General features: G+C 36.8%; 1 protein-coding gene across 1 annotated transcript in view; it reads left to right on the top strand.

Annotated features, from left to right (window-relative positions):
- The window catches only part of LOC120637026 (large neutral amino acids transporter small subunit 1), a 32,859-nt gene extending 23,319 nt beyond the window's left edge, over positions 1–9,540 (top strand). Inside the window, exons 5-7 of the mRNA XM_039908612.1 lie at positions 5,258–5,381; positions 5,990–6,190; positions 8,077–9,540. Coding sequence (XP_039764546.1) covers positions 5,258–5,381; positions 5,990–6,190; positions 8,077–8,481 — 730 coding nt within the window. The 3' untranslated portion in view covers positions 8,482–9,540. The remainder of the gene's footprint in view (positions 1–5,257; positions 5,382–5,989; positions 6,191–8,076) is intronic.
- The last annotated feature ends 3,900 nt before the right edge of the window (positions 9,541–13,440 follow it).

Below are 13,440 nucleotides of genomic sequence, written 5' to 3'. Positions count from 1 at the left end.
CGATATTGGGTATAAAACTTGAATGGCAAAATTCCTTCAACTTACTTCAGACGCGACTAAGAAATTTTACAACTAACACTAACTCGTTGGTCTAGCTGTTAAGATGTTTAACTACAGATTCGGAAGTCCAAGGCTAGAATCCCTTCACGAGCCAAAAATGGTAGGAAACCCAATGGTTTTCCTGTACCAGCTCTGTGCCAGAGTTAGAAAATTATGGTGACCCTCCCAATCCTCGTAGAGCAGATTAAGCCGTCGATCTCGATTTTACTATCCCTGACATATGACAAGGTGTGGTGGGTTCATGCTCTTCTGCGTTAAAAGAGGAGGTCTTGGCCCAGCAGTGGGACGTTAGTAGGCTGATGATGATATTAACGTAACTGGAAACGCCATGGGAACAGCGTGTAAGACGTAAGCTGTAAATGAGTGACATCGCTCCAGATCAGTGTACGAAAGTAAATTAACCTTAGGATATAATTTTTTATCAATGATCGTAGATTCAATTAACGATTGGTACCTTTTATTCCACATTGATCTTGTTTGTAATATCATAAGCGTAATCTAATATGCAACTTGGTTAGTCATTTCAAGCTATATTCAACTTGCACTAACTAGTTTCAAGTCAAGTTGTCGTTCAAGGATAACTGTACCTTTTAATTGAGAGTACGCTGCGAGCTCTAACATAATTAAGGGGGTGAATAGACTGGGTTTATATCTTTAATCTGCATTCGTGTAGCGATAAATGAACTGCCACATATGTTCTGATTAATATGTAGCATATACATAATAACATAATCCTAATACATATATACCATAGAGACATGAATGGTATAGATTACCCATACGTCGGATAAACCAGATTCCAGAAACAGTGTTAAAATTAATTTAAATTTAAACCGGTTTCATCATCATCATCATCATCTCAACCAATGGACGTCCACTGCTGGACATAGGTCTTTTGTTGGGAGTTCCACAATGCACGGTCCTGGGCCGCTTGCCTCCAACGGCTCCCAGCTACTCGCCTGATGTCATCTGTCCACCTCGTTTGGGGCCGACCTACGCTGCGTTTACCGGTGCGGGGTCGCCATTCAAGCACCTTAAGACCCCATCGTCCATCGGTTCTCCGAGCTATGTGACCCGCCCATTGCCACTTCAGCTTCGCAACTCGCTGAGCTATGTCAGTAACTCTAGTTCTTCTACGGATCTCCTCATTTCTAATTTGATCACGTAGAGATACTCCTAACATAGCTCTCTCCATCGCCCGCTGAGTGACTCTGAGCCTTCTTATGAGGCCCATAGTTAGCGACCATGTCTCTGATCCGTAAGTCATCACTGGCAACACGCACTGTTCGAAGACTTTAGTCTTCAGGCACTGGGGGATTTTGGACGAGAAGATGTCACGAAGTTTCCCGAACGCTGCCCATCCGAGTTGGATTCGGCGGTTTACCTCTTTCTCGAAATTGGACCTACCTAACTGGATCTTGTGTCCTAGGTATATATACTCGTCTACAATTTCGAGTGCAGAGCTCCCAATAATTATTGGGTGGAGCGGAACATGAGCGTTGGACATAATTTTCGTCTTGCTCATGTTCATACGAAGGCCCACCTGTTGAGAAACTCTGCTGAGGTCATTAAGCATCGCATTAAGGTCTTCCAGAGTCTCTGCCATTATGACTACATCGTCGGCAAACCGAAGTTGAGTGATGTACTCGCCGTTAATGTTGATGCCAAGCCCGTTCCAATCCAGAAGCTTAAAAACGTCCTCCAACGCAGCGGTAAACAGCTTCGGGGAGATAACATCTCCCTGTCGCACTCCTCGCTGCAGTTGGATCGGTTTCGTAGTCTGGTCCTGTATACGGACTGACATAGTCAGTAAAACCTGTTTATTCTAAATAAAAAATACATTATTGTTTAAATCTCGATTACATTACGCTAATCTTCACTGTGGAATATTTTTGCGCTCGAGAGGGTTGCACTAGCTTATTAATTAATATTTAATGTAAGGAAAAAAACAAAAGAAATATTAATTAATGGAATTTTTAGGAATGGTCTGGATGAAATTCCGCCATGTAGTTTTTGCACGTACCCTGAATGTAATAATGTTTCAAACGTGTTCGCTAATAGGTTTAAAATTCCCTATTTCTGCATCAGGATGTCATAAAAATACTGCTGTTATCTTAGCGCTAGAAAGATGGCAGTTACAATAAAACCTAAATGTTAAGTGACCCCATTAAAATCTCATTTTTAAACCAGATTTCATTTTTTTTTGTACATGGTGCTTTGTATTTACCTCTTCAAATTAACAGTATTGTTATTAAAAATTCGAGAAGGCAGTCTGTATGGGGGAATTGGACTTTAACTGTATTTAATTCTGGCGGACGCAAAGGGCTTCACCGAACGATTTATTTAGTAACGCAGAAAACCATTTAGAATATCAATAAGTACTTATCTATTATAAAATATTAGTTATAAGAAATATATATATATAACTGTATAAGCGGGTAGCTTACCTTTTGCGAGCACTAGGTTCGATTACCGGCACGCACCTTTTTGGAGCTTTTTGGAGCTATGTGCGTTTTTAATTTAAACAATTAAGATATCACAAATTAATAGTGAAGGTGTTTTCCTTCCATCGTGGGGAAACTTGCATGCCTGATAGTTTTCATAACGTCTTCAAAGGCGTGTAAAGTTTATTAATCCGAACTTGCGTGGTGGACTACGAGACCCGTGCCCGGTAGTGGGCATGTAAAGGGTTGATAATGATGATATATCTGTATCACATCACATTTATCTCAAAATCTCCAAAGAGAGTATAAACCTCATGGCTTAGTAGTAGTAGAGTTTTTTGTGACAGAGCCTCCGGGGAAGTACCTACTATCGCCATGCTTATTTATGCCGCAAAACAGGGTCGTGGCAATGCATGTATTGCGATCTGAAGGGCGGGGTTGCCGGAGCACTTACAGAAACATGAGGCTTAACACAGAACGGCACTTTGTAGAACGTATTACTTGCATGCCCTGCACATCAGGTATCAGGTATCATCAGGTAGGGCATGTGCTAGGTCCGTCTATTAGTACTATAAGAAAAGCTCTAAACGCGTAAAATGATTGAAAGGCGAAACAGTGCGGTTAAATTCCACTGTGTATTTTAAGTTTAATGGATAAAACCTTTTTTTTTCTTTTAGATCACTCGCATTTCGCACTTGTCTTATTAAATGCATTATTCATAGCATCGCTTGGTCAGTCGAGTTCTTTTCTCTCTCGGAATGGTTAAATTATACCTCTACTTATCTTGATTATGCGATATCCTTGCTGGTTTGAGTAAATGAGTATATTCTTACCACGGATCTCTACTTAGCGTCTATCTTTTTTTTTCAATTTCTTCTATGTCCCTACCTAGTTACAAAATATAATATCAAATCTCAGTTATTCAGTTAGTTTTATACACCTTCGGTCAAATAGACAAGGTAACTTTAGCACTGCCCATAGCAAATTGTAAAACCTACCTATTTTCAATTAGTAGTCGGGCTATGTATTTGCACTTAAGTAGGTAACTTAAAGTATGCAAGTAAATAAAGGATTTTAGAATTAAAGAAATGTATCAGCGTTTATATATATACTTGTAGTCTAAGCATTTAGGTAGTGCTCACGTAGCGATATACCTACTTGGTACGGATTTACATTCACTTTAATGCATAGTCGTTACGGTCGCGGTCTGAAAACAAAACCTACCTGTTACCTCGGTACATAAAAATCTATTTCAGTTATACTAGTAATTACATATTTGTAATATAGGACTTTGTAAATCAGGCTTTGTTGAAAGTTAAAAATTGCTGTAATTTATTTGTATGCATATGAATTGAATCAGAAATTATGAGATCTATAACAACTAGAGCTACTGATATACAAAAGCGAGTTGCGAAGCTAAAGGGAAGGCAATGTGCGGAGAACATAGTTCGAAGGACAGATAAACGCCCAAGGTATTGGAGTGGAGAGAGCACTGATACCTATAATACCTACGAGTCTTTACTCAGTTTAGTCTTAGTAATTTAACCAAACATGCAAGTAGTATCTTCCGTATGATTTTTTATTCTGTGAATTATTATTAACATGATGGTGACTCCCCACCAGGAAACGAGGTGTATATGTACTATATACACCTCGTTTCGATATCAATGATGTCATCATGTGGGTTCGCTGGATACAAGCGGCATACGATGTTGACATTTGGGAACCCCAACAGAAAACGTATGTCCAGTGACGACTGTCGATATGATGATGATACTTAAATAAATGCGCGTATTCATACGTATGCATAAACAAGATCTATTGATAATTATTCATTGAGCAGGCTGATGGTAACTGGAATAATCCTTTTCTAAACTTGAGGTTAAGGCATTGCATGTAGGAAATTGGCCGGTGCAGATCTGTGTTAGGGTTATCTTATCGTTTCAATTATGGGCCATCCATAAAGTACGTCACACGTTAATGGGGAGGGAGGGTATCACCGAAGTGTGACATCGTGTGACAAGGGGCATGGGGGGTCAATACTTTTGTGACGTCACATGTTAAAATTTAAAATACTAAAACGCAAAGTTTGGATGTGAATTAAAAATTTTGATTTTATTAGATTATTATTTAATAAAAATAAGTAAAAAATGAAAATAGCTGTTTTCTCTCGATTATTTTTAAACACATACATAAATTTAAAGAATGTGTGACGTCACATCAGGAGGGGGGTGTTGTTATAAAAATGTGACAACCAGTGACAAGGACGGGGGGAGGGGTTTAAAAATCCTAAAATTCGTGTGACGTACTTTATGGATGGCCCCTTAAATAGTATAGGTATATAACCTTAATAAAAGGCAATTATTTAGAAGTCAAGATTAGTATTATATTAGTTCTTAATATTAGGATTTATTTTATTTTTTATTTATTTATTTATTAGTTTCTCAAGGGAAACAAACAGTATAATTATACATAAAAGTAATGCCGTATTTTTGTATCACATAGACCAATGAAGTTTCCACAACTTGGTTATACATATAACACGATAACATTAAACACAATTGCTTAGGAGTAAGTACCTAGCAAGCAATTATTATACAAAAAAAAAAGAAAAAATAATAATAATGTAATAAAAAATAATAATAATTTGAGCAGTTTTAATTATATATCGGCCAAGATTTATCTGCCGCCTCCCCAAGTTCATCGCAGCACGTTCTAATAATGTGAACTCATTATTTATGTCGTCGTTTCAGGAATCTCCCGCGCGCAATATGGATCGCTATGCCAATGGTGACGGTTATCTACGTGATGGCAAACTTGGCCTATTTCGCTGTCGTTTCCAAGATGGAAATGATTACGAAACCAGCTGTGGCAGCGGTATGTATAATACCATATTCGAGCTTTTATAGTTTGTTTATTTGTTTGGAGTCTTTGTTGCACACTCGAATTCGATACAACGAATCAAAAAACAGGCACGTAGAGGAAACTTAAACGAGACACTGATGCGTGCATACGCGGTGTTATCGCTAAGTCGATCTCTGGGCTCTCGGAAGTCCTAGACAACCTTTGGCGAAATACTTTTGGTATGAGAGTTTAATTAAATTCGTCGTTAAAAAATATTTAAAAACATTCCTGCTACACATACTTAGTTATTTAGAATAGGACCTACGAAGTATTTTCTATGCTCAAACATCGTTCAAAAATCTTAGCGTTTAAGCTTTTTTTATTATAGCGCTAACCCACGCAAAAGTATTGTTTAATTGGACTAGTAGCGAAAATACATACAAGCAAACCAACTCTTCAGATTTGTTATCGCTAAACGTTTTAACCGCCCTAAAATGAACTAGCGTTTAGTTCAGGGCGTACAAAAGAGTTACCTACCTTTAAGCCATCCTAAAGTAATCGAGTAGTTTAAGACGATTAAAAATATTGCAGAGGTTCGTATCACAAAGTCGATGAAAATTCTGTTATTATTTACATTTCAGATATTCGGTGATCGTCTCTTCGGCGCATGGAGTTGGGTGATACCGGTATTCGTGGCCCTGTCTACATTCGGAGGCGTGAACGGAGTTTTATTTACTTCCGCGAGACTCTTTGCCACGGGTGCACAGGAGGGGCACATGCCTGGTTTCTTCACGCTCTTCCACATTGATAAACAGACACCGATTCCATCGCTCATATTTACTGTAAGAGCATTTCACCAGTATAGCTTTTCAAATGTATAGCATGCCTTTTTTCAAAGCTTTGTGGGTCCTTCCGACCTTGGACAGGACGTAGGTTATGTGGGGACCCCCTCCCCTCATGTCCCTCTTGATGACTAACGAGCCCATCGAGGAGGGGATGAGGATAGCTTGAACCCCCCTCAGACAGTCGAGAGTCTTGTATAGTGACGGTTAGCTAGCGCAATAGCTACCTGCCGCCTCCCAAGAGAAGCTGGCGAGCGGTAAATTAACGCAGTCTTCAGTCTTCAGTAACTCCTCTCTTCACGCACCCGCTCCGTAGTCTAGCATACCTAGGGTACCGAACAGTTAACAGAGCCTTAACCCTAGGTATGCCTGGTGGTGAAAAGTTACACACTATGCCTAGTGGGTCTTTTATCCCCTCAGTTTTCAATTTGATACTGTTTCTATAAATTGAGGCTTAACTCGTACGCCTTAAATTGATGAACGCTGGGCGGTACATTGCAGGACGATATCCTTGCATGCCCTGCGAAGTGATTCTCTGTTTATAGGCGATTTTACTTGTCATCAGGTGGACAAAATGCGTGGTGCGCCAATTTACACTATAAAAAAAAACTAAAAGAAAAGCGTTCCGCGGGTAACTGTTTGGTCCATTGCGTTGCACGATTTTATTTATTTATTTATAAGTAGATATACATTTAATCCACTGTAACAGGCAGGCAGGGGGTGGACTACTACAGCGGGGGAGACCCGTGTCCTGTGGTGGACCGGTAATCGGTTGATATGATGATGATGAAATATTCAACGCAAAAAAATATAATAACAATATGTGTCATGTACATGGAGTTTTTACTTGTTGTCTATGATAACAAGTAAAAACTCGATGTAGGTACTGATTTTAGAGATATATATATAATATATTACACACATAGTATATATATTATTTATACTCTGTGTAACTCTAAAAACAATAAATCTCTATCTATTATGCAGGGTCTGCTGTCAAACGCTTTTTTTGTTGACAGCAGTGATCGCGAGATTTACGCTTGTCCCAAGCCTGTCGCGATATATGCAATCGGTCTGCCGCAAGGTGATTACGTATCTCGCGACAGACTTAAATCTTGCAATCACTGCTGTCAAACGTCACTTATCCATACAATAGATAAACAAAAGAGATATCTGTAATAAGAAAAAGAGTGATAGTCAAGTTTGCTTCTACTTATAGAACTGCTGCGGGTATAACTACGTACGACAGTAAATGTAGAGCCGGATAGGATGTAAGAACTTGGTAAATTTACATAACCGGGGTTAGTCAAACCAACGCGGCAAGTTGGTACTCATTTTTGATCCTACCTTAGTTACCGTATTCGGTCGACTGAAAGTTCTCCACGATTTATATGATATCCAAAAACCGCTATCTAGTTACAATACTGGGAAACAGTATTGTCCCTAGATCGAATAAGTTAACGTCGTAGGCAGATAATCTCACACTTGGCGTCTATAATTATCGAGATTTGACAGTATTCGACAATTGGTGATTTGAAGCAATCAAACATGTCAATGTCGTTACCACTATCAGTGTAGCTTTTTCATGTAGATATTAAGTCAGATGTTTTGCGATAGAAAAACAAAATATACGGAATATTTTGTTTTTCTATCGCATTCATAATTGGTATTTTCTTTTTGAATTTAGCAACTAAATCTCAATTGCTAGAATAAGTACAACTTAATTACTATGTTAGTAGATAAAATCATAGAAAAATTACGAGTAGTTCATTAAATCACAAGTTGCGCCACATTAAAATCTCTGTAAAAAGCTTTAGCATTGTAATGGCCACCATTTTTGTTGACTTGTTGCTCATTTGTTTATTTGAATCATTTTTTGTTTACAGTGCTTCTTTTCACTGCTAATGCTGACAAACAGCAACGTGTTCGACCTCATTAACTACTTCTCGCAAACCTTGTGGCTGTCCGTCGGCGCGTCAGTGGTAGGCATGCTGTGGTTACGGAAAACCAAGCCCGACATGCAGAGGCCTATCAGGGTTCATCTAGCGATTCCCTACCTCTTCCTCATCGCCATCGCCTGTCTGGTCATCATTCCCGCCATCACTAATCCTATGGACACCGCCATTGGCCTAGCTATACTGTTATCTGGTATTCCAGTGTACTACGTTTGCGTCAAATGGAAGACGAAACCTAATTGCTATGACGCTTTCTCAGGATGTATTCTAAGATTCTTCCAGAAACTGTGCTCATGTATTTATGTAGATTCACCCGAAAAACTGTCTGACTCTTAAGAAAAATACCTAAACCTAATAAAATGTGTAAAGTGTACTTACTGGCTAATAACTTGGACACAAATTTACGATTTTTCTCATTTTATAATTCCCAGATGAAGGATTATTGAAGTAAAAAGTATGCATAAAATATGTCCAATAACGAACCTGCATAAAATTTATCCATCGAAGCAGCGTGAAAGGTCTTAGCTCGTATGAGAGAGTCGTCGTATAGTCAGTGGTGGGACATTAACTAGCTGACGGTAATCAACATAGAGATCGTAATTGAGCAAAGCACAGGTTGGAATTAAGGCTGTCTCGTCTCAGTCCTACAACGCCGCCTTAGGCTTATCAATAATCGATAGCACTAGTACATTGAAGGCTACAAATATATTCACACGGGCATCTCCATAGAAAATATTTAATCTAGGTCTAAATTAACCATTGGCTCAGAGTAAACCATTTATTCAGTTAAAAATCATAGTTGTGAACTGTAATACCTAAATCATAAAAAAACAAAATTCAAAACCAAGGGCCTTCAAATAAATACTTTGTAGCATTACTCTCAATTCTAAGTGTTCAAGTTTTTTGCGAGGACAGGTACATCCCTAGAAACGATGTTCGTTGTAAGTTGTAACACTTACTTAACTATTTATTGACGTCTTTTAGCAGAGCTTCTATGAATATTGGACCAATATGTTATGTGATTAAGTGTGACTATGTAGTAGCTTTAAGTGTATTTATTGTATGTTCTGTAATTGAAGTACCTACTACATTTTAAGAAGCATAAGAAATACTGTACTGAAGTGTTGTCTACGAAAAAAAATATTGTTCCAAACTGAAGTCTAAGTAAACCTATTATCCTTACCCCTTATCTTATGCTTCGTTATTAATTATTCATATAAATAGTTAAATTAAGCATGTTTTGTAGGTTTCAAGTAAAAAGAGCTCACGAGGAAGGTATTAACTTTTTACGATACAAAGTGCGATTTTTATAAGTTACATGCCAACAAGTATTTATTACAATATGTTTCTACAATAAAGGTAGTGTAAAATTTTAAAAGAGTAGTATATAAAAGTTTTATATACTGTCCTACATAGGTTTGTTTGAAAAAAAAGCTTTAAGAGAGTTTATATTAATTAAAACTGTAATATTCAGTGCAGTTATATCTTTAATTCACCTCCTTAATTTCCAAAATAAATTGCCTTATAAAGAATCCTTCTAAAATCTTGTATCTACCAATTAAGGTTAATGCAAAGTCAAAACAATCATTCTTCGAGCTTATAAGATGAAGTTATTTAAAAATCACTGATATACCCTTTTTGATTTAGGTACTTGTAAACTGTCCACTGCGCAGGTCGACCGTCGTCGTCGTCGCACTTTTTACGTGACACCTAATTTAGGGTATTAGGTATGACCATAATTTTTGGTGTTGCCATTGCTTTAATATGTTACAACCGTAACTGTGTTGCGATCAAACTAGTGTCACATAATTTAATAGATACAAATGCGTAAGAGTAAATGTTTAATAATTTTGATAAAGCTTTATGTAAATATTCAATTTAATTTACTAATCCTAATTTTCAACCGACTAACAAAATCCTAGCTACCAATCATATACGTTCTGTGACGAAGTTACAACATTTTTCGTCAAAGTCACTTTCGGGCGGGCAAACTTGAATCCCATCACGCACCTTGAACTTTTTAAGTTTTGTGCGTTTTGAGCAATTTAAATATCATTTTCTTCAACTGTGTAGAGAAACATCGTGAGGACACTTGCAAGACTGAGAGTTCTCCATGGGTCTCAAAGGCATGTGAAGCCTACCAATCAGCACTCGGCCAGGGTGTTGGCTACAGCCTAAACGGTTCTCATTGTGGGAGGAGACCCGTGCCGCGTGTAGTGATCTGGTAGTTGGTGGATCAGTTTCGGTGATTAATTTTGAAATGTAATAAGATTAACTGTTGAAACCTGGTAACCCACATCAGAGTAAGAATGATGGTGGTCAAGATCTTTGAAGAGACGGAGGTCGGAATCCGTCAACGGACTTTTTACGCAATTGTTCTCAATCAGTACAACAGTTTGAACTATCGCTGGTACCTAATATAATTAACATGAAGTTCAGGTTTAAGATTTTTAGAAATCCTTAGCTATACCTTGACTATTTATTTTTACAAATTGGTTCAATTTTATTAAAGCACTTTGAAGTTGGAATATCTAAAGGTTTGTGATCCGCTTGTAATAACGTCTTGACCGTCTTGACAAGTCCAACATGGCGGACATGACAAAAAATAATACACAGATGATGCACATCGCATTAAATATACATATTTTAAACTTTGACCAGCGATATAAACTTAGTTTATGTACCCACCTGAATAAGACGAAACCATTCTCTTTTCTCTCTTTGATACACGTTAATTACATTTTAAAAATTATTATTTAACGGAATTCTATCTTATCTATCTTATCTATTCTATCTTATTCTATACTTATCGCCATTTAAATCTTTTTAATTGGCCAATTTAAAGATGTGCAGCCGTCAATCAATTCTTAATCAATAAGTTACAAATCTTAATCAATAAATTACACTGCCATTACTACATTGATCGGTCAAATTTTAATTATGAGAGTTGCAGTCATTAGTTTTGTGTCTATGAGGAGTTGTTTCATGAGCTTGCTATGATCGTCTGATCGTTTTATTCAAAAACAAATTCATTTAAATACCGATGTGGCTTTTGTTCATGGGAAAATTTTGTAATTTTTTTTTCGTTTAGAGCCCTTTTAGGGGATATTTCGTTCAAATCTTCATTAATATATTTATTTCGCATAAGTAGGTGCCAGAACTATTAACGACACCATGAGGCGGACACTGAGACAGGTTGTCTTGCACGGCGCGGCACTGCCGGAGTAGTACCTGTGCATACTACTTAGTTAATGTGTATCTAAATACGTTTTTCTATAGTATTAATAGTCGGACCTAGCAGATCACCTATTAACAGGGCCTACAATGAACACATCCTGCAACATGCTGTCCTGTGTTAACCTAAGGCTCGAAAGAGCAATATTGAGAAGGAACTTAAATCAATGACATGCTTTACATTTTGATTTGAATACAACATCAAGTCTTATATTGCTTCATATACTTAATGCACTGTAACGGAGGATAGGTATTGATTGGGAGCATATTTTTAACAATCAAGAGTAACCTGACAAAACAAGTGGACATAATTATAATTAACTAAGAGTACATATTATTTAGATTATGTGCATGTATTAGTTTATTATCGCATTAAATATATCTAATATTTAATCTGTCTTGTTTCTGTTACCTATTTATGGTTCATAAATAATATTCGGTATTTTAATATTGTAGCCAAAAATAATTATAAAATTCTTCCCTCTCCCATGAACAGTAGGTACCAACTCTCTTTTTTATGTTCACAATACCATGTTACAGTGGTAGGCATATAAAACGAAATTGAAATATATTTCCGCAAATCACCCATTAAATATTTATTTTACCGCTTTTCATGTTCAGATATTGCTGAAACCTTACAAAGACTCTAGAACCGTACACCAGTATACCTACATCTTATTTTTTGGGTCGTGTGGTTATTTTCAGTACTTCAATTAAATGAATAGAGTTTAGTCCTTTTTTATTCATGACAACTAAGAGGTGAGCTCCGAATTTGGAAGCTTTGGATACTGGATCGCGGTCCAGTCAACTTTGGGAGCCCTTACATCATACTTTCGGGCTTCGTACTAAGTACTTAGGTAAATAGGTAGGTAAACTGATGGTTACTAGAGGTCAGTGGTTCTACTACACAGTCTTGAATTACGCTGCTGATCCTTACATTTCTATCTTCGTTATCTATTGATTATTTTCGGTGACAAAAAAGCACTAAAGCGGCCTAAACAACAGAATAAATATTGACCATAGCAAAAGGGATGGCAGTGTGATTGATTACTCTGAGGACCTTACAGTTTAGAGTTACTATTACATACATCTAATGAGGGTGGGTAGATTACCTACTGGGTGCACTGACGCATTACTGTACTAATTGGATATAATTCATTCCACCAAATAAGTCTGGTAAAAAATAAGCCATATATCGGTATATTTTGAAAAACATCAAGGAATACTAAAACTAGACGTTGATTTACTGTCTGTGGCACAACAACAACAATTTTGTTGGACTGCCAAACCGATTTCAAACCCTTTGTCAAACCTTTGTCAAAAACAAAGTCCATATCATAAGCCAATGCATTAAATGTAAACATAGCATACCCGTCACGATATTTCAGTTTTGCTAACATTCTTATCTCTGTTCCTTTTATCAAATTACTCTCACAAGTCTTCTCAAAGTAAAACAGTTTTTATCAAACAAAAAGGTAATTTAATCTATATAACATTAATATTAGAGCAAAAACGTAACAATCAGAAAATAAAAACACAGATATAACAACCTATTTGTAGTTTGATATATAGAAAAAGAATGAGTCCTAGTGAAATGAAAAGTGAACCATAGAGTGAATTTTATGAACGAGCTTAGTCAACTTTAAAATTGGTAGTCGCTTTTGTTGCGGTCGTAGATCTATATATAATGGCATTTGGCCACCGGTTGGCTGCTAATAATTAAAGTTTTTAGTAATTATTAGATTTGTCCTATTAATTTACACAAAATTTGTAAATTAGGAGCAAGTTATTTTTCTTATTACAATTATTACTGAGGAAGTTAATACTCAAATTATAAAATGAGGAAGAGACAAAAGATAGGTTAATGACAGAATCTAAAGGTACACTTATAACATCGCGAGGAAATTTTTAAATCATTGAATTTGGTAATCGATTTCAAAATGTTTTCATTCAATCGTCCACTTTGCCAATGTTTTTATTACTTTACAAATTCAATCATGTGATCGAACGCCATATTTGTTTACCTTTAGTGCATTAGCATATGGTATGGACTGTACTGAG

Source organism: Pararge aegeria, chromosome 3 (genome assembly GCF_905163445.1).
Source record: "Pararge aegeria chromosome 3, ilParAegt1.1, whole genome shotgun sequence".
NCBI lineage: Eukaryota > Metazoa > Arthropoda > Insecta > Lepidoptera > Nymphalidae > Pararge > Pararge aegeria.
The sequence above is the reverse complement of the archived record's forward strand: the minus strand, read 5'-3'. Positions and strand labels throughout refer to the sequence as shown.